The following is a 22,681-nucleotide window of genomic DNA, read 5'->3' as shown; positions in this document are numbered from 1 at the left end:
TTAAATGCTTCTACTGAGGTGGCCTCTCGAACTGTTACCGGGAGGGCATTCCAGAGTACTGGAGCCCGAAATGAAAAAGCTCTATAGCCCGCAGACTTTTTTTGGGCTTTGGGAATCACTAATAAGCCGGAGTCCTTTGAACGCAGATTTCTTGCCGGGACATATGGTACAATACAATCGGCAAGATAGGATGGAGCTAGACCGTGTAGTATTTTATACGTAAGTAGTAAAACCTTAAAGTCACATCTTAAGTGCACAGGAAGCCAGTGCAGGTGAGCCTGACAGGTGATCAGATAAAAAGGCCCCGGTGGGCCATCTACGCACCTGTCGCGGATTTGGAGGCCGGTCCTGGCACACCTCGCTTCGCTGCAGGCCCGCAGGCCACGCCCCCTCCACAGTTAGCTTCAGAATAACAATGTTATTACAAAGAATAGGAGACCTATTATACGCTAGAAATGTTGGTCTTACGATATATTGCAATATAATTGGATGTTAAAAGTATGTGAAAAACTTACTTTTACCTAGTTTACTTCTGTGACAACCTTCTTAAAGTTTTGTAATCAATCACAATCACAGCAGCTAAAATGACATGGATACATTTGGAGAGTCTTAAACATTTTCCCATCATGCTTTGTAATTTTTTGGAATTTTTTATGGTCATTTGACTTTATTTATAATATCCACACAGTTCAGTGACCATGTCTGTTTACTTTTTGTGTTGGTTGGATTTTAATTTGATTTGTATTTTTTTTTTAAATCATGACTAGGGAAGGTTGTTTGCATTTGGTCGTATAAATAGATGCTGCACATTCCAACCGTAAAAATTGTTTGACCAGGGAAAAACTCATTTTGTCCGCTAGATTGTGTCAAAATATAAATATCACAATATATTATAAAATATAAATATAACATTTAAAAGGTTATACTTTTGACGTCTTGGACACCCCTGGTCTACAGTATACGTTGTTAAAGTGTAACAGTAGTATTGCAGTACATTTTGTTAAAGTATGACAGTGAAGTCGTAGTAGACTCAGTAGTACTGTTTGTTTCCCCAGGCCCCCCCTTCACACACCAGCGTGCCCCTGATCACATGGTTTACTACGGCCAGTCCACGTGCGAGTCAGACATGATTCTCTACATGGAGAGCATCAAGTCCTTGTGGAGGAAACGCTCGCCGACCAAAGAGATGCCCGTCATCATCAACACCATGGGCTGGGTCAAAGGTCAGCCTCAACAGCAAAACATTACCCGATTTAGGCCTGTCTTCAATTAACCACACAGTCTCCTGTAGTGAGTGCCTCTTTAAATGGTATTGGCTGTAGGCAACCTCTCGACAGGTTTTTTTTAATGAACTCCACTAAGATGGCGGTAGCTGCATTGGAAGTATGATGAGTGGCCAGCACACAGTAACTTGATGAAATGTTGCTACATTTGTTGTCCTGTGGTTTAAAATCTAATGTTTGGTGCATTTTAGTGCTATTACAACATTGGTTGTGCTGCACAACATACAGTATAACAATATTTACCTTGTGGACGGCCGATTTATCGTGTTGTTTGTAGGCCGTTTTATCATGTTGTTGGCGGCCGATTTATCATGTTGTTTGTAGGCCGTTTTATCGCGTTGTTGACGGCCGATTTATCGTGTTGTTTGGTAGCCGTTTTATCGTGATGTTGACGGACAATTTATCCTGTTGTTGGCAGCCGATTTATGGTGTTGTTGGCGGCCGATTTATGTTATTGTTGACGGCCGTTTTATCGTTTTGTTGACAGTCGATTTATCGTTTTGTTGACAGCCGTTTTATCGTTTTGTTGACAGTCGATTTATCGTTTTGTTGACAGCCGTTTTATCGTTTTGTTGACGGGTGTTTTATCGTGTTGTTGGCGGCCGTTTTATCGTGTTGTTGGCGGCCGTTTTATCGTGTAATTGCCGGCCATTTTATCGTGTTGTTGGTGGCCGTTTTATCGTGTTGTTGCCAGCCGTTTTATCGTGTTGTTGCCGGCCGTTTCATCCTGTTGTTGACGGCCGATTTATCGTTTTGTTGACGGCCGATTTATCGTTTTGTTGACGGCCGATTTATCGTGTTGTTTGTGGGTATTTTATCGTGTTGTTGGCGGCCGATTTATCGTGTTGTTGACATCCGTTTTATCATTTTGTTGACAGCCGTTTTATCGTGTTGTTGACGGCCGATTTATCGTGTTGTTTGTGGGTATTTTATCGTGTTGTTGGCGGCCGATTTATCGTGTTGTTGACAGCCGTTTTATCATTTTGTTGACAGCCGTTTTATCGTGTTGTTGACGGCCGATTTATCATGTTGTTTGTAGGCCGTTTTATCGTGTTGTTGACGGCCGATTTATCGTGTTGTTTGGTAGCCATTTTATCATGATGTTGACGGACGATTTATGGTGTTGTTGGCAGCCGATTTATGGTGTTGTTGGCGGCCGATTTATGGTGTTGTTGGCGGCCGATTTATGGTATTGTTGACGGACGTTTTATCGTTTTGTTGACAGCCGTTTTATCGTTTTGTTGACGGCCGTTTTATCGTGTTGTTGACGGCCGTTTTATCGTGTTGTTGACGGGTGTTAAATCGTGTTGTTGGCGGCCGTTTTATCGTGTTGTTGGCGGCCGTTTAATCGTGTTGTTGGCGGCCGTTTTATCGTGTTGTTGCGGGCCATTTTATCGTGTTGTTGGTGGCCGTTTTATCGTGTTGTTGGCGGCCGTTTTATCGTGTTGTTGGCGGCCGTTTCATCCTGTTGTTGACGGCCGATTTATCGTTTTGTTGACGGCCGATTTATCGTTTTGTTGACGGCCGATTTATCGTTTTGTTGACGGCCGATTTATCGTGTTGTTTGTGGGTATTTTATCGTGTTGTTGGCGGCCGATTTATCGTGTTGTTGACAGCCGTTTTATCGTGTTGTTGACGGCCGTTTCATCGAGTTGTTGACGGCCGTTTTACCGTGTTGTTGGCGGCCGTTTTATCGTGTTGTTGGCGGCCATTTTATCGTGTTGTTGGCGGCCGTTTTATCGTGTTGTTGGCGGCCGTTTTATCGTGTTGTTGACGGCCGATTTATCGTGTTTGTGGGTATTTTATCATGTTGTTGACGGCCGATTTATCGTGTTGTTTGTGGGTTTTTTGTCATGTTGTTGACGGCCGTTTTATCTTGTTGTTGACGGGTGTTTTATCGTGTTGTTGACGGATGATGTATCGTGTTGTTGGCGGCCATTTTATCGTGTTGTTGGCGGCCATTTTATCATGTTGTTGCCGGCCGTTTAATCGTGTTGTTGGCGGCCGTTTCATCTTGTTGTTGACGGCCGATTTATCGTTTTGTTGACGGCCGATTTATCGTGTTGTTTGTGGGTATTTTATCGTGTTGTTGGCGGCCGATTTATCGTTTTGTAGACGGCCGGTTTATCGTTTTGTTGACGTCCGTTTTATCGTTTTGTTGACGGCCGTTTTATCTTTTTGTTGACGGCCGTTTTATCGAGTTGTTGACTGCCGTTTTACCGTGTTGTTGACGGGTGTTTTATCGTGTTGTTGGCGGCCGTTTTATCGTGTTGTTGGCGGACGTTTTATCTTGTTGTTGACGGGTGTTTTATCGGGTTGTTGGCGGCCGATTTATCGTGTTGTTTGTGGGTATTTTATTGTGTTGTTGACAGCTGATTTATCGTGTTGTTGGCGGCCGATTTATCGTGATGTTGACAGCCGATTTATCATGTTGTTGACGGCCGATTTATCATGTTGTTGACGGCCGATTTATCCTGTTGTTGACGGGCGATTCATCGTGTTTTTGACGGCCGGTTTATCGTGTTGTTGACGGCCGATTTATCGTGTTGTTGACGGCCGATTTATCGTGTTGTTGACGGCCCATTTATCGTGTTGTTGGCGGCCCATTTATTGTGTTGTTGGCGGCCCATTTATCGTGTTGTTGGCGGCCCATTTATCGTGTTGTTAGCGGCCCATTTATCGTGTTGTTGACGGCCCATTTATCGTGTTGTTGACGGCCCATTTATCGCGTTGTTGGCGGCCCATTTATCGCGTTGTTGACGGATGATGTATCGTGTTGTTGGCGGCCATTTTATCGTGTTGTTGGCGGCCATTTTACCATGTTGTTGCCGGCCGTTTAATCGTGTTGTTGGCGGCCGTTTCATCTTGTTGTTGACGGCCGATTTATCGTTTTGTTGACGGCCGATTTATCGTGTTGTTTGTGGGTATTTTATCGTGTTGTTGGCGGCCGATTTATCGTTTTGTTGACGGCCGGTTTATCGTTTTGTTGACAGCCGTTTTATCGTTTTGTTGACGGCCGTTTTATCTTTTTGTTGACGGCCGTTTTATCGAGTTGTTGACTGCCGTTTTACCGTGTTGTTGACGGGTGTTTTATCGTGTTGTTGGCGGCCGTTTTATCGTGTTGTTGGCGGACGTTTTATCTTGTTGTTGACGGGTGTTTTATCGTGTTGTTGGCGGCCGATTTATCGTGTTGTTTGTGGGTATTTTATTGTGTTGTTGGCGGCCGATTTATCGTTTTGTTGACGGCCGGTTTATCGTTTTGTTGACAGCCGTTTTATCGTTTTGTTGACGGCCGTTTTATCTTTTTGTTGACGGCCGTTTTATCGAGTTGTTGACTGCCGTTTTACCGTGTTGTTGACGGGTGTTTTATCGTGTTGTTGGCGGCCGTTTTATCGTGTTGTTGGCGGACGTTTTATCTTGTTGTTGACGGGTGTTTTATCGTGTTGTTGGCGGCCGATTTATCGTGTTTGTGGGTATTTTATTGTGTTGTTGACAGCTGATTTATCGTGTTGTTGGCGGCCGATTTATCGTGATGTTGACAGCCGATTTATCATGTTGTTGACGGCCGATTTATCATGTTGTTGACGGCCGATTTATCCTGTTGTTGACGGGCGATTCATCGTGTTTTTGACGGCCGGTTTATCGTGTTGTTGACGGCCGATTTATCGTGTTGTTGACGGCCGATTTATCGTGTTGTTGACGGCCCATTTATCGTGTTGTTGGCGGCCCATTTATTGTGTTGTTGGCGGCCCATTTATCGTGTTGTTGGCGGCCCATTTATCGTGTTGTTAGCGGCCCATTTATCGTGTTGTTGACGGCCCATTTATCGTGTTGTTGACGGCCCATTTATCGTGTTGTTGGCGGCCCATTTATCGTGTTGTTGGCGGCCCATTTATCGTGTTGTTGGAGGCCGTTTTAGCGTGTTGTTGGCGGACGTTTTAGCGTGTTGTTGACGGGTGTTTTATCGTGTTGTTGGCGGCCGATTTATCGTGTTGTTTGTGGGTATTTTATTGTGTTGTTGACAGCTGATTTATCGTGTTGTTGGCGGCCGATTTATCGTGATGTTGACAGCCGATTTATCATGTTGTTGACGGACGATTTATCATGTTGTTGACGGCCGATTTATCCTGTTGTTGACGGCCGATTTATCCTGTTGTTGACGGCCGATTCATCGTGTTTTTGACGGCCGGTTTATCGTGTTGTTGACGGCCGGTTTATCGTGTTGTTGACGGCCGGTTTATCGTGTTGTTGACGGACGATTTATCGTGTTGTTGACGGCCCATTTATCGTCTTGTTGGCGGCGCATTTATCGTGTTGTTGGCGGCCCATTTATCGTGTTGTTGGCGGCCGTTTTATCGTGTTGTTGGCGGACGTTTTATCGTGTTGTTGACGGACGTTTTATCGTGTTGTTGACGGGTGTTTTATCGTGTTGTTGGCAGCCGATTTATCGTGTTGTTTGTGGGTATTTTATTGTATTGTTGTTGACAGCTGATTTATCGTGTTGTTGGAGGCCGATTTATCGTGATGTTGACAGCCGATTTATCATGTTGTTGACGGCCGATTTATCATGTTGTTGACGGCCGATTTATCCTGTTGTTGACGGGCAATTCATCGTGTTTTTGACGACCGGTTTATCGTGTTGTTGACGGCCGGTTTATCGTGTTGTTGACGGCCGGTTTATCGTGTTGTTGACGGCCGGTTTATCGTGTTGTTGACGGCCGATTTATCGTGTTGTTGACGGCCGATTTATCGTGTTGTTGACGGCCCATTTATCGTGTTGTTGGCGGCCCATTTATCGTGTTGTTGACGTGTGTTTTATCCTGTTGTTTTATCCTGTTGTTGACGGACGATTTATCGGGTTGTTTGTGGGTGTGTAAACAGCTGTGGCTGTAGGCAACCTCTCGACAGTTTTTTTTTTTTTTTATAAACTCCACTAAGATGGCCGTAGCTGCATTAGAATTATGATGAGTAGCCAGCACACAGTAACTTGAAGAAATGTTGCTACATTTGTTGTCCTGTCGTTTACAATCAAAGGTTTAGTGCTGACTCAGCAGTTTAGTGCTATTACAACATTGGTTGTGCCACACAACATACAGTATAACAAGATTTACCTTCATTTTCATTTGTTCAGGTTTTGGACTGCAGCTTCTGGTGGACTTGTTGCGCTTCCTCCCGGTGTCGCATGTCGTCCAGATTTCTCACGACGGCGTGGGCCAGTGCCCAGACCTCACCCCGGACTTCCTCAGAACGGCCAGCGGCGTGCAGACTCACCCGCCTGCCCAGACGGCGCTGGAGGAGTTCACCGAGAGCCACAGCCCGCCTCAAAGCTACGTCCACCTCAGCGTCAACAACCAGTACCAAGGAGCGGGCGGCCAAACACGAACGTAAGCCCTTGGCGCTCCTTTTATCGGGTTTTTGGCGCTCCTTTTTTTGTGTTAGCACTCGTTTTATCGTATTTGTGGCGCTCATTTTATCGTGTCATTGGCGTTCATTTTATTATATTGTTAGCACTTGTTTTATCTTGTTGTTAGCACTTCTTTTATCCTGTTGTTAGCACTTCTTTTATCCTGTTGTTAGCACTTGTTTTATCTTGTTGTTAGCACTTGTTTTATCTTGTTGTTAGCACTGGTTTTATCCTGTTGTTAGCACTTGTTTTATCCTGTTGTTAGCACTTGTTTTATCCTGTTGTTAGCACTTGTTTTATCTTGTTGTTAGCACTTGTTTTATCCTGTTGTTAGCACTTGTTTTATCTTGTTGTTAGCACTTGTTTTATCTTGTTGTTAGCACTTGTTTTATCCTGTTGTTAGCACTTGTTTTATCTTGTTGGCACTTGTTAGCACTTGTTTTATTGTATTTTTGTCACTCATGTTATTGTGTTGTTGGCGTTCGATTTATCTTGTTGTTAGCTCTCCTTTTTATAATGTTGTTGGTTTTAACGTTTTGTTTGCAGGTGTTTTGACGTGTTGTTGGCATTCGTTTTGACGTGTTGTTGGCGTTAGTTTTAACGTGTTGTTGGCGTTAGTTTTAACGTGTTGTTGGCGTTAGTTTTAACGTGTTGTTGGCGACCGATTAATCGTGTTGTTGGCGACCGATTAATCGTGTTGTTGACTGGTGTCTTATTGTGTTGTTGACGGGTGTTTCATCGTGTTGTTGACTGTCGATTTATCGTGTTGTTGACGGTCGATTTATCATGTTGTTGACGGGTGTTTTATCGTGTTGTTGATGGGTGTTTAATCTAGTTGTTGGCGGGTGTTTTATTGTGTTGTTGACGGCCGTTTTTTGCGGGTGTTTTATCGTGTTGTTGGCGGGTGTTTTATTGTGTTATTGACGGCCGTTTTATCGTGTTGGTGACGGCCGTTTTATCGTGTTGTTGACGGCCGAATTATCGTGTTGTTGGCGGCCGAATTATCGTGTTGTTGGCGGCCGAATTATCGTATTGTTGGCGGCCGATTTATCGTGTTGATGGCGGCCGATTTATCGTGTTGATGGCGGCCGATTTATCGTGTTGATGGCGGCCGATTTATCGTGTTGTTGGCGGCCGATTTATCGTGTTGTTGGCGGCCGATTGATCGTGCTGTTGACGGCCGTTTTATGGTGTTGTTTGCGGGAATTTCATCGTGTTGTTGATGGCCGATTTATCGTGTTGTTAGCGGCCGATTTATCGTGTTGTTGGCTACCGATTTATCGTGTTGTTGGCGGCCGATTTATCGTGTTGTTGGCGGCCGATTTATCGTGTTGTTGGCGGCCGATTTATCGTGTTGTTGGCGGCCGATTAATCGTGCTGTTGACGGCCGTTTTATGGTGTTGTTGGCGGGAGTTTCATCGTGTTGTTGATGGCCGATTTATCGTGTTGTTGCCGGGCGTTTTATCGTGTTGTTGACGGCCTATTTATCCTGTTGTTGACGGGTGTTTTATCGTGTTGTTGACGGCCTATTTATCCTGTTGTTGACGGCAGTTTTATCGTGTTGTTGACGGGTGTTTTATCGTGTTGTTGACGGGTGTTTTATCGCGTTGTTGACGGCAGTTTTATCGCGTTGTTGACGGCCGTTTTATCGTGTTGTTGACGGCCGTTTTATCGTGTTGTTGACGGCCGTTTTATCGTGTTGTTGACGGCCGTTTTATCGTGTTGTTGACGGCCGTTTTATCGTGTTGTTGACGGCCGTTTTATCGTGTTGTTGACGGCCGTTTTATCGTGTTGTTGACGGCCGATTTATTCTGTTGTTGACGGCAGTTTTATCGTGTTGTTGACGGCAGTTTTATCGTGTTGTTGCCGGCTGTTTTATCGTCTTGTTGACGGCCGATTTATTCTGTTGTTGACGGCAGTTTTATCGTGTTGTTGCTGGCTGTTTTATCGTCTTGTTGACGGCCGTTCTATCGTGTTGTTGACGGTTGTTTTATCGTTTTGTTGACGGCCGATTTATCGTGTAGTTGATTGGTGTTTTTTTGTGTTGTTTTTGGGTGTTTTATGGATGTTGTTGACGTGCGTGTTGTGTGGACAGGAGGCACCAGAGGTCCAATGAGCTGAGAGACATGGCACTGCTGGCTTACCTCAGCCAGCTGCAGTCTGCTGATCCAGGACCTGTTAGACCTCTACACGCTCTCACACCTTACCAGGTAAGAAGTACTACAGCGGTACCAGGTAGTACCCGACTAAGTACTAGCTATAAAAGGTATGACTTAGCTAAGTACCTTTTATAAACCATGGTACCACAGGTGGCGCACACAGCGGTGGCGTTGGGCGTGCTGCACTCCGAGGTGGCGCCCAGCGACATGTTGTACGCCGCCAACGCCGGCGTGGTGGGCCTGTGCTGCATGGCGGACAAGGTGACCAGTAATGGACGTCCCGTCTTGCTGTCCCGTCCTCCCGTCTGTCCCTGTCTGGGTCTGGGTAAGAACTTCCTTATTGCTCTGCTACGCTGCGGGGGTCTACCTCTTCACACCACGCCATCTTTGCAGGCGTGCTGCGAGGCATCGACATGGCCAGGGGTCTCTACTTTGTCTTGACCCCGCTGGACCCCGCCCTCCTCCGCAAGGTCAACTGTCTCCTGCTGGGGACCACCACGCTGCCCTCCTACGTGCTGACCACGCAGGTCAGACGCCATCTCGGCAAACAGCTTTTTAAGTCAAATAGAAGGTTTGCATACACGCAAACTGTTGGCCACATTTCACTCACTTTAAAGTACTTCTGATATTTTATGTCACTCATGAATACATCATACTTTTAAGAATTATTATTATTTTTTTTTAAAAAGGGACTTAGCTACTCATCCTTCGCTACTATCATTTAAAAAGGTTTCCCTATAGGGGACCTGCAGTTGGTCCCCATGCCGTCAGAAGTCCACTAAAGATGACTGTGAAAACAGAGCCATGTCCCCATTAAGTCCGAACACACACACACAGTACAGAGCGATGTCCCCATTAAGTCCGAAAACACACACACACACAGTAGTGTTTACTCCAAGTATTTTGAAAGTGTGTAACTTCCAGCATCAAGACAACTAACACAAAATGAAGTCCCGCTTATGTTGACATGTCCAACAATGATGTGTTTGTCCAGGAGGGAGTTAAGGGAGACCCTCCCTACGTGACTTCGGACTACAGCTTCGAGCTGACCGGAGCAGGAAAGCTGCGAATCTTCAAGGGCCTGCAGAGACCGAGTCAAATGGGGACACACTGACTGACTGACGCTCCGAGTCTCCATCCTGGTCTCGGCTCTCGGGGATTGGATTGTACAGGACTGAGATTTTTTTTACCTCAGCGACACGGTTGGTTATTTTGTACAGGCGCCATTCCCACACTTAACCTCTCGTAATAAATGCACATTATTTGTTAGCACTCTGCCTTTTTTTTTTTTGGAGAGAAGACACATTTACATTAAGTGTATTGTTTCAGGGTCCATCTTTGTTCTTTGGCCTCTAGGGGACTGCAAGGTTAGCAACATGAGCATAGCTACATGCTAATATTACATTTTAACATCATGCTGGGTTACAAACACAAGCGTGGCTTCATATGCTTACATGCTAACATTACATTTTGACATCATTATAGATTTGCAACAATAGCATCGCTATGTGAGCTTCAGGCTAACAATACATTTTAACATTATGCTAGATTAAAAACACTAAACAAAGCTATTTAAGCTACATGCCAGCCTTACATTTTAACATAATGCTAGGTTACAAACATTAACGTATCTGAGCTACATGCTAACATATTTCAACACCATGCCAGGTTAGCATTTAGCAACATTAGCATAGCTATGTGAACTTCATGCTAACAATGCATTTTCACATCATGCTTGATTTAAAACACTAGTATAGCTATATGAGCCACATGGTAACATTACATTTTAACATCATGCTAGGTTACAAACATTAACATATCTATATGAGCTACATTCTAACATATTTCAACACCATGCTATGTAAACACTTAGCAACATTAACATAGCTATGGGAGCTTCATGTTAACATTATATTTTAACATTATGCTAAGTTAAAAACACTAGCAAAGCTATATGAGCTACATGCTAATATTACATTTTAACATCATGCTAGGTTACAAACATTGACATATCTATATGAGCTACATGCTAACATATTTCAACACCATGCTAAGTTAGCACTTAGCAACATTAGCATAGCTATGTGAACTTCATGCTAACAATGCATTGCACATCATACTTGGTTTAAAACACTAGCATAGCTATATGAGCCAGATGGTAACATTACATTTTCACATCTTGCTAGGTTAAAAACATTGGCATAGCTATATGAGCTACATGCTAACATTACATTTTCACATCTTGCTAGGTCAAAAACATTGGCATAGCTATATGAGCTACATGCTAACATTACATTTTCACATCTTGCTAGGTTAAAAAACATTGGCATAGCTATATGAGCTACATGCTAATTTACATTTTAACATCATGCTAGGTTACACACATTAACATATCCATGAGCTACTTGCTATAATATATTTTAACACCATGCTAGGTTAGCACTTAGCAACATTAGCATAGCTATGTGAGCTACATGCTAACATTACATTTTCACATCTTGCTAGGTCAAAAACATTGGCATAGCTATATGAGCTACATGCTAACATTACATTTTCACATCTTGCTAGGTTAAAAACATTGGCATAGCTATATGAGCTACATGCTAATATTACATTTTCACATCTTGCTAGGTTAAAAACATTAGTATAGCTATATATATGTTGGAACAGGAAGGACTTGTCCAAAATGTTTTGGTATCCTGGAGCATTCAAAGGTCCTTTCACTGAAACTAAGGGGCCAAACCCAACACAACCCCACACCATAATTCCTCCTCCACCAAATTTCACACTCGGCACAATGCAGTCCGAAACGTAGCCTTGTCCTGGCAACCTCCAAACCCGGACTCGTCCATCGGAAAGTTCACGACTGGATTTGTTCCACAGGTGGCATCCTATGACAGTTCCACGCTGGAAATCACTGAAAGCGGCCTGTTCTTTCACAAATGTTTGTAGAAATAGTCTCCATGCCTAAGTGCTTGATTTTATACACCTGTGATTTATTTATTTATTTACATTTATTGATTAGGACACCTGTTTCTGATCATTTCAATGGGTGGACATATATTTTTGCAATATAGTGTTGCTTTTAAAAATGAAAAATGTACAAAATTATCAAAACTCATTATTTTTGGGGTAAGATGGCAGTGATGATGCTTATACTTTCTTTACTTCTTACTAAAGGTATTGTTTTTTTTCCATTTTGACAGGGAAAAAAATAGTGTCAAATTTTGCAACAAATATTATGTAACTTTTTTTGGTCCAAATTCAAATAAATACTTAAATATCTGCTTAACTTATGATTTCAAAGCAAGTGATCCATCAAATTGTGCAACATAAAAATGATCGATAGATTTTACTGTACAATTTTGTGAAGTTTTTCAGTGGCGAAAAAAACTACCAATTTTTTTTTTGTTTTTTTTTTGCAGTAAAATTATGTCAACTGAGCTTCCAGTTTTGTTTTGTTTGTTTTTTACAGTAAAATTATCGGTTGAGGATTTTACAGTGCATTACTGTAAAGGGAATAACAGTATCACATTTTATTATGGTAAAAAAAACTGGCAGCTCAGTTGTCAAAATAAAATTTTAACAGTGGTACTGTTACTATTTACAGTAATATGTTGTAAAAAAAATATATATATTTTACAGTAAAAGTCTAGCAACTAAGCTGCCAGTTTTTTCTGCAAAAACAGTTGTTAAAACGACCAATATTTTATTTTTTATTTTTTTTATTTTTTTTTATTACAGAAAATTCTCTCAACTGAGTTGCCAGTTTTTGTTTTGTTTTTTTTACCGTAAAATTATTGGTTGATGATTTTACCGTGTATTACTGTAAATGGAATAACAGTACCACATTTTAGTATGGTTAAAAAAAAACTGGCAGCTCAGTTGCCAAAATAAAATTAAACATTGGTACTGTTTTTGTATTTACAGTAATATGCTGTGTGTGTATATATATATATATTTTTTTCATATATTTTTTAGTTTTACAGTAAAAGACTGGCAACTAAGCTGCCTGTTTTTCTGCAAAAACAGTTGTAAAAACAACCAATATTTTTTTAATTTTTATTTTTATTTTTACAGAAAATTCTGTCGACTTAGCTGTCAGTTTTTGTTTTTTTACCGTAAAATCCACGGTTGATGATTTTACAGTGTATTACTGTAAACGAAATAACAATATCTCATTTTATTATGGTAAAAAACAACAACTGGCAGCTCAGTTGTCAAAATAAAATTAAACAGTGGTACTGTTTTTCTATTCACAGTAATATGTTGTAAAAAAAATAAATATATGTATATATTTTACAGTAAAAGACTGGCAACTAAACTCCCAGTTTTTTTCTGCAAAAACAGTTGTAAAAACTACCAATGTTTTGTTGTTGTTTTTTACACAAAATTTTGTCAACTGAGCTGCCAGTTTTTGGGGGGTTTTTTCCCGTAAAATTATCGGTTGATGATTTTACAGTGTATTACTGTAAATGGAATACCAGTATCACATTTTACTATGGTAAACAAAATGTCAGCTGAGTTACCAAAATAAAATTAAACAGTGGTACTGTTTTTCTATTTACAGTAATATGTTGTCAAAAAAAAAAGCTATAAAAAAACATCTATTTTAGCCCGGCAACTAAGCGTCCATATTTTTCCGTAAAAACGACCAATGTTTGTTTTGTTTTTTTAACAGTAAAATTCTGTCTACAGAGCCGTCAGTTTTTTGGGGTTTTTTTACCGTAAAATCCACAGTTGATTTTTTTCAGTGTATTTCTGTAAATGGAATAACAGTACCTTATTTTATTATGGTAAAAAAAATCTGGCAACTCAGCTGCCAGATGTTGCCTTAAAAACAGTGGTAAAAACGGTTAATTTATATTTTTTTATACAGTAAAATTCTGTCGACTGAGCTGTCAGTTTTTGGGATTTTTTTATTTTTTTACCGTAAAATTCTCTGTTGATGATTTTACAGTGTATTACTGTAAATGGAAGAAAATGTACCACATTTTATTGTGGTGCAAAAACTGGCAGCCGAGTTGCCAAAATAAAATCAAACAGTGGTACTGTTTTTTTTATTTACAGTAATGGGTTGTAAAAAAATAATTAAAAAAAATATTTTACAGTAAAAGTCTGGCAACTAAGCGTCCATATTTTTCCGTAAAAACGACCAATGTTTTTATTTTTACAGTAAAAGTATGTCTACTGAGCTGTCAGATTTTTGTTTTTGTTTTTTTACAGTAAAATCCACGGTTGATGAATTACAGATTTTTCCTTAAAAACTGGTAAAAACGACCAATGTTTATTTTATTTTACAGTAAAATTCTATCGACTGAGCTGTCAGTTTTTTTTGGTTTTTTTTACCGTCAAATTATCTGAGGATTTTACAGTGTATTAATGTAATTGGAATAACCGTATCACATTTTATTATGGGAAAAAACAACAACTGGCAGCTGAGTTGCCAAAATAAATAGTGGCACTAATTTTCTATTTACAGTAATATGTTGTTAAAAAAACATATATTTTACAGTAAAAGTCTGGCAACTAAACTGCCAGTTGTTTTTTTTCCGTAAAAAAACCCTTTTTTTTTTTTTTTTTTTTTTTTTTTACAATAAAATTCTGTCGACTGAGCTGTCAGGATTTTTTTTTTTTTTTTTACTGTAAAATCCTTGTTTGAAGATTTTACAGTGTATTACTGTAAATGGAATAACATTATCACATTTTATTATGATAAACAAAAAGTCAGCTGAGTTGCCAAAACAAAATTAAACAGTGGTACTGTTTTTCTATTTACAGTAATATGTTGTAAAATCAACAACAAAACATGTATTTTACAGTAAAAGTCTGGCAACTAAGATGTCCGATTTTTCCGTAGAAACGAGAAATTTCTTATAAATTTGTTTTTACAGTAAAATTCTGTTGACTGAGCTGTCAGGGTTGTTTTTTTTTTTAAACTATTACTGTAATTGCAATCCACATTTATTTAATTTTGGTAAAAATCTGGCAGATGAGTTACCAAAATAAAATCAAACATTGGTACTCTTTTTCTATTTACAGTAATATGTTGTAGAAAAATAAAATAAACGTCTATTTTACAGTAAAAGTCTGGCAACTAAGCTTTCCGATTTTTTTGTAAAAATGAGCGATTAAAAAAAAAATTACATTAAAATTCTGTTGACTGAGCTGTCAGGGTGTTTTTATTTTTATTTTTAAAAAAAAACTATTACTGTAATTGCAATCCACATTTAATTTTGGTAAAAAAAAAAAAAACTGGCAGATGAGTTACCAAAATAAAATCAAACATTGGTCCTTTTTTTTCTATGTTGTAAAAATAAAAAAACTATTTTACAGTAAAAGTCTGGCAACTAAACTGCCAGATTTTTCCGTAAAAACGAGCAACTTATTTTTTTTTACAGTAAAATTCTGTTGACTGAGCTGTCAGGGTTTTTTTTTTTCTATTTAATATATATATATATATATATATATTAGTGTAATTGCAATTCACATAAAATTTTGGTAAAAATCTGGCAGATGAGTTACCAAAATAAAATCAAATATTGGTACTGTTTTTCTATTTACTTCATTTAATATGTTGTAAAAAAAAATAATAAAAAGAGTAAAATAAACGTCTATTTCATTTTTTTCCGTAAAAACAGGTAAAATCCACAGATGTTTTTTTTTGTACAGTGTACATGTAAAATAATTAAATTCGACCCTCAATGACAAGGAGTCGGACACCCCTGATAATGGAGCATAACCACTCCGCGTCGGCAGGTGGCGCTAACGCCCACATTAATAAAAAACAATAAAAGAAGAGCCGTCACTACTGACGACACATACGGCACCACACTTTTGGACCAATCACGTGTGTTTATTTTTTTTTAGCAGAAACAAAGACAAAGGGGTAAAAAAAAAAACGGCTCTTTAATCTCAAAGAAGGTTCAAAGAGCCGGTTTTGAAAAAGCAGATCGTTCGCGAACAGCCCACCATCAGTGCAGCCTCGCAGTGAATGAATGGACACAGCTTGCTCGTTCGGAGGGAACTTTTCATAAAATAAGCACTTTTTCTTTATTATATATTTAAAAAGCAGCACTTTTCTTTGATTTATATTTAAAAAAAGCAGCACTTTTGTTTAAAATATATGTTTAGTTTTAGGCTGCTGACGGACTTTACGAAACAAAACAGCACCCAGGACGTTATTTCGGATGTTCCTTAAACGCATCATCAAAGTGCTTTAAGTAACCTGCTGGTCGGCGGGGATTTGAGCGGCTTCTGGCCGGGTCTTCTCGGCGTCTCCCCGGCGGAGGACTAGCGTCGCAACGGCCGCATGCCTCCATGGTGCCCAACAAGTGGACCAAGAACTCGGCGCTTCACAAGTCGCCGCCTCGGAGCTGGCTGGGACTCAAGTTGCGAATCCGTAAGTCACCGTTTTCTCCTCTCGTTGCTGTTTATGTTAAATGTGCTGCTTTTTCAACGGAGTTCTGTTTGTGGCTTTTGCTTGGAAATGTGCTTTTCTTCCGTGGCTACATCACCGCTAACGTGGCTTAAATGTGAGTTTTTTTCAAGGAGGTTCTGGACTGTGAACAAGCAGGCAATTAATCACCGCAGTTGGAGGCCGGTGTGCTGCTTTTGTGTCTTGGTCACGTGATCCGTCCTCTAGCACACATAATATTAATGTTAGCTTAGCATCATTTCATACTTTATGTATTATTATTATTTTTTTACTTCGGCAGTTAAGATTATCAAAGCATCAAAGACCACGTGATCATACTTCTCAGTTTCTAACTCAGGGTTGTCAAAACTCATTTTCGATCAAAGGCCACATGGAAACTATTTATTATTTACATGTGTATAATAGACAGTATTTATATTATTCAAATGTGAATAATGCTGTATAATAGACTGTATTTATATTATTCACATGTGGATAATGCTGTATAATAGACTATGTTATTCACATGTGAATAATGCTGTATAGACTATTATTTACATGTAATAATAGACTATATCACATGTGAATATCGCTGTATAGTAGACTGTATGTTATTCACATGTGAATAATGCTGTATAACAGACTGTAATTATATTATTCACATGTGAATAATGCTGTATGATAGACTGTATTTATACCATTTACATGTGAATAATGCTGTATAATAGACTATTTATGTTATTCGCATGTGGATATTACTGTATAGTAGACTGTGTTATTCACATGTGAATAATGCTGTATAACAGACTCTGTTTATATTATTCACGTGAATAATGCTGTATAGTAGACTATATTATTCACATGTGAATAATGCTGTATAACAGACTATGTTTATATTATTCATATGTGAATAATAGACTTTATATTATTCACATGTGAATAATGCTGTATAACAGAATGTATTTATATTATTCACATGTGAATAATAGACTTTATATTATTCACATGTGAATATTACTGTATAGTAGACTGTGTTATTCACATGTGAATAATGCTGTATAACAGACTGTTTATATTATTCACATGTGAATAATGGACTTTATATTCACATGTGAATAATGCTGTATAGTAGACTGTTATTCACATGTGAATAATGCTGTATAACAGACTTTGTTTATATTATTCACATGTAAATAATAGACTTTATATTATTCACATGTGAATAATGCTGTATTGTAGACTGTTATTCACATGTGAATAATGCTGTATAACAGACTGTATTTATACTATTCACATGTGAATAATAGACTATTTACATTATTCACATGTGAATAATGCTGTATAACAGACTGTATTTATATTATTCACATGTGAATAATAGACTATATTATTCACATGTGAATAATGCTGTATAATAGACTATTTATATTATTCACATGTGAATAAAGCTGTATAATAGTGTATTTATATTATTCACATTTGAATGCTGTATAATCGACTGTATTTATATTATTCACATGTGAATAATGCTGTATAATAGACTATTTATATTATTCACATGTGAATAATGCTGTATAATAGTGTATTTATATTATTCACATTTGAATGCTGTATAATCGACTGTATTTATATTATTCACATGTGAATAATGCTGTATAATAGACTGTATTTATGTTATTCACATGAATAATTCTGTATAATAGACTGTATTTATGTTATTCACATGTGAATAATGCTGTATAATAGACTGTATTTATACTATTTACATGTGAATAATGCTGTATAATCGACTGTATTTATATTATTCACATGTGAATAATGCTGTACAGACTATTATTCACATGTGAATAATGCTGTATAATAGACTGTATTTATATTATTCACATGTGAATAATGCTGTATAATAGACTGTATTTATATTATTCACATGTGAATAATGCTGTATAATAGACTGTATTTATGCTATTTACATGTGAATAATGCTGTATAATCGACTGTATTTATATTATTCACATGTGAATAATGCTGTACAGACTATATTATTCACGTGAATAATGATGTATAATAGACTGTATTTATATTATTCACATGTGAATAATGCTGTATAATAGACTGTATTTATATTATTCACATGTGAATAATGCTGTATAAAAGACTGTATTTATGTTATTCACATGTAAATAATGCTGTATAATAAACTATATTTATATTCACATGTGAAAAATGCTGTATAATAGACTGTTTAATTATTCATAATCCTCTTAGGGTTAAAAAACAAGTATTTTGGAGTCTTTTTGGTCATCTCTGGGAATACGTTGGCTGTCAAAGTTGACCAACTTCTCAGTTTAGATGAGATGCGTGATCAGTTGTGATATTTTACGCTTCAAAATGTGCCACACATCTTCAATGGGAGACAGGTCTGGACTACAAGCAGGCCAGTCTAGTACCCGCACTCTTTTACTACGCAGCCACGCTGTTGTAACACGTGGCTCGGCATCGTCTTGCTGAAATAAGCAGGGGCGTCCATGATAGCAACATATGTGGCACCAAAACCTGTATGTACCTTTCAGCGTTAATGGTGCTTTCTCAGATGTGTAAGTTACCCATGCCATGGGCACTAATGCACCCCCATACCATCACACATGCTGGCTGTTCAACTTTGTCGGAGGGTTCTTTTCCTCTTTGGTCCGGAGGACACGACGTCCACAGTTTCCAAAAGAACAATTTGAAATGTGGACTGGTCAGACCACAGAACACTTTCACAGCTTTGCATCAGTCCATCTTAGATAAGCTCAGGCCTAGGGTAGCTGGCGGCGTTTCCGGGTGTTGTTGATAAACGGCTGTGGCTTTGCATAGTAGAGTTTTAACCCGCGCTTACAGATGCAGCGACTGGCTGTAGTCGCTGACTGTGTTTTTCTGGAGTGTTCCTGAGCCCATGTGGTGATATCCTTCACACGCTGATGTCGCTTTTTGATGGTTTTCAGCCTTGCCGCTTACGTGCAGGGGTTTCTCTAGATTCTCTGAACCTTTTTGATGATATTACGGAGCGCAGATGGTGAAATCCCTCAATTCCTTGCAATAGCTGGTTGAGAAATGTTGTTCTAAAACTGACCCTCGTCCCGTCCTCGTTTGTGAACGGCCGAGCATTTCACGGAAGCTGCTTTTTTCTACCCAATCATGGCACCCACCTGGTCCTAATCAGCCCGTTCACCTGTGGGATGCTCCAAATAAGTGTTTGATGAGCATTCCTCAACTTGTTTGTGAATGACTGAGCATTTCACGGGAGCTGCTTTTTACACCCAATCATGGCACCCACCTGTTCCTAATCAGCCCGTTCACCTGTGGGATGCTCCGAATAAGTGTTTGATGAGCATTCCTCAACTTGTTTGTGAATGACTGAGCATTTCACGGAAGCTGCTTTTTACACCCAATCATGGCACCCACCTGTTCCTAATTAGCCTGCACACACTAAATGGTCCCTAGTGTGTGAATGTGAGTGTGAATGTTGTCTGTCTATCTGTGTTGGCCCTGCGATGAGGTGGCGACTTGTCCAGGGTGTACCCCCACCTTCCGCCCGATTGTAGCTGAGATAGGCGCCAGCACCCCCCGCGACCCCAAAAGGGAATAAGCGGTAGAAAATGGATGGATGGACCTGTAGGATGCTCCGAATAAGTGTTTGACGAGCATTCCTCAACTCTGTCTTTTTTGCCACTCGTGCCAGCTTTTTTGGAATCATGCTGCAGGCATGAAATTCCAAATGAGCTAATTTTTGCAAGAAATAACAACTTTTTCCAGCTTGAAGGTTAAATATATTGTCTTTGCAGTCTATTAAGTTGAATATAAGTTTTTAAAATGATTAGTAAATAATTGTATTTTGTTTTTATGTACCATTTACACGACGTGACTTCACTGCTTTGGGGTTTTTTTGTACTTTAAATGAATGAAATTAAGCACATTTCATTGTGAGCTGACTTTTTATGTTTAGTTACTAATCAGAACGCTTAAAAAAAAATAGATGAGTTCTTGTCTTACTTTAGGATTCTGAATGATTTAAAAAAAAAAAAGTGCTGGCCACAGTTTGACCCTGGAACAGACTATTTGGAAATAAATACTATGTGTTCTGATGATGGCCGACGGGCTTCTGGGATCTCGGCGTTTGGACGCAGAGCCGAGCAGACATCTGGCTGCGGATTAGAGCGGCGACTTTAAGACCGACTTAAGAGTCCCGCCGGCCTGGAACTCCTTAAAGTCCTCCAGACTCAAAAACTGTTCAGGACATAACTTTACTCAAAGGGCTACTGAAATTAATTGTTCTTATTTAAACGGGGATAGCAGCTCCATTCTTTGTGTCATACTTGATCATTTTGCAATATTTCCATATTTTTGCTGAAAGGATTTAGTAGAGAACATCGATGATAAAGTTTGCAACTTTTGGTCGCTAATAAAAAAGCCTTGCTTGTATCGGAAGTAGCAGACGATGTGCGCGTGATGTCACGGGTTGTGGAGCTCCTCACATCCTCACATTGTTTACAATCATGGCCACCAGCAGCTAGAGCGATTCGGACCGAGAAAGCGATGAATTTTCCCATTAATTTGAGCGAGGATGAAAGATTCGTGGATGAGGAAAGTTAGAGTGAAGCACTAGAAAAAAAAAGTGAGTGCAGTGGGAGCGAGTCAGATGTTATTAGACACATTAGGATAATTCTGGAAAATCCCTTATCTGCTTATTGTGTTTTAGTGTTTTAGTGCAACCTTTTTTTGAGCCAAAGCACATTTTTTGCGTTCCACCAGCAGAAATCACTAAAAAACAAAACTCAGTTGACAGTAAAAAGTCGTCGTCGCAGTTGTTGGATATGACTTTAAAACTTAACCAAAAATGAATCACTATAGCTCTTGTCTCAAAGTAGGTGTACTGTCACCACCTGTCACATCACACGCTAACTTATTTTGTATTTTTTGCGGTTTTCCTGTGTGTAGTGTTTTACTTCTGGTCTTGGGGGTATTTTCCTGTAGCGGTTTCATGTGAAGGGAAGTGAATTATATTTATATAGCGCTTTTCTCTAGTGACTCAAAGCGCTTTACATAGTGAAACCCAATATCTAAGTTACATTTAAACCAGTGTGGGTGGCACTGGGAGCAGGTGGGTCAAGTGTCTTGCCCAAGGACACAACGGCAGTGACTAGGATGGCACAAGTGGGAATCGAACCTGCAACCCTCAAGTTGCTGGCACGGCCGCTCTACCAACCGAGCTATGTCTTTCTTTGAGCGATATTTCCCGCATCTAGTTTGTTTTAGCAATCAAGAATATTTCAGTTGTTTTTACCCTGTGATGAAGGGGCGACTTGTCCAGGGTGTACCCCGCCTTCCTCCCGATTGTAGCTGAGATAGACTCCACCGCCCCACGTGACCCCAAAGGGAATAGCTGGTAGAAATTGGATGGATTATCCTTCTTTGTGGGGACATTGTTGATGGTTTGTACGGATGTACTTTGTGGACGCCATCTTTGCTCCTCAGTAAGTCTTTGCTGTCGTCCAGCATTCTGGTTTTGTTTACTTTGTAGTACTGTTTTAGTTTTGTTCCGCATATCCTTCCCTAAGCTTCAATACCCTTTCTTAGGGGCACTCACCTTTTGTTAATTTTTTTGTTTGGCGGTGTGCTTCTGGGTTTTTCCAACGCAAAAAATGTGCCTTGGCTCAAAAAAGGTTAAAACACTGTTCTAGAAAACACTGACACTCAAAAACAACACATCATTTGCAGACTACAATTAGTGGTTTGCAAAAAACATTTTTTACCCCAAATAGGTGAAATTAGATAATCTCCCACGGCACGCCAGTGTGCACGGCACAGTGGTTGAAAAACACTGTTTTAGTGAGATTATAAAGTCGTACCTGAAAGTCGGAGGGCTGCGGTGACCACCGTTGTCTCTGAGAGGAGCCAAGATGACAGCTGCTGCAGGAGGACGCTAACTCGCGCACAAGTCTCCGGGAAGAGCCGACTTAATATCACAATTTTCTCATCCAAAAACCTGCTGGTTGACACGTGGTAGAGAAACATGTTGGCTAAAGCTTCACAACAAACAAAGAAACACCGGCTGTGTTTCGGTTGCTAAAGGCAGCTGCAATCCACCGCTTTCCACCAACAGCTTTCTTCTTTGACGTCTCCATTATTAATGGAACAAATTGCGAAAGATTCAGCAACACAGATGTCCAAAATACTGTGTAATTATGCGATGAAAAGAGACGACTTTTAGCCGTAAGTGGTGCTGGGCTAACATGTCCTCTACAACCAATGATGTCATCATTCGGCGACATTTTCAACAAGAAACTCCGCGGGAAATTTAAAATTGCAATTTAGTAAACTAAAGCGGGTTTCAGTAGGCCATTAAAGTACCACTGATAGTCACACACTGAAATTACAC

General features: G+C 39.6%; 2 protein-coding genes across 3 annotated transcripts in view; both read left to right on the top strand.

Moving 5' to 3' along the window:
- The window catches only part of nol9 (nucleolar protein 9), a 33,849-nt gene extending 23,731 nt beyond the window's left edge, over positions 1 to 10,118 (top strand). The window contains exons 8-13 of the mRNA XM_061902687.1: positions 1,056 to 1,223; positions 6,415 to 6,667; positions 8,783 to 8,897; positions 8,997 to 9,171; positions 9,240 to 9,373; positions 9,841 to 10,118. Of these exons, the coding sequence (XP_061758671.1) occupies positions 1,056 to 1,223; positions 6,415 to 6,667; positions 8,783 to 8,897; positions 8,997 to 9,171; positions 9,240 to 9,373; positions 9,841 to 9,960 (965 nt within the window). The 3' untranslated portion in view covers positions 9,961 to 10,118. The remainder of the gene's footprint in view (positions 1 to 1,055; positions 1,224 to 6,414; positions 6,668 to 8,782; positions 8,898 to 8,996; positions 9,172 to 9,239; positions 9,374 to 9,840) is intronic.
- A 5,650-nt stretch (positions 10,119 to 15,768) lies between these two features.
- The window catches only part of plekhg5b (pleckstrin homology domain containing, family G (with RhoGef domain) member 5b), a 178,084-nt gene continuing 171,171 nt past the window's right edge, over positions 15,769 to 22,681 (top strand). Inside the window, exon 1 of one of the 2 annotated variants that reach the window (XM_061902686.1) lies at positions 15,769 to 16,248. In XM_061902686.1, coding sequence (XP_061758670.1) covers positions 16,167 to 16,248 — 82 coding nt within the window. In that variant the 5' untranslated portion in view covers positions 15,769 to 16,166. The remainder of the gene's footprint in view (positions 16,249 to 22,681) is intronic. The other variant, XM_061902683.1, reaches the window with a different exon arrangement.

The sequence above is a fragment of the Nerophis ophidion genome, linkage group LG06 (assembly GCF_033978795.1).
Source record: "Nerophis ophidion isolate RoL-2023_Sa linkage group LG06, RoL_Noph_v1.0, whole genome shotgun sequence".
NCBI lineage: Eukaryota > Metazoa > Chordata > Actinopteri > Syngnathiformes > Syngnathidae > Nerophis > Nerophis ophidion.
Note: the sequence above shows the minus strand (reverse complement) of the source record. Positions and strands in the feature narration are given on the sequence as shown.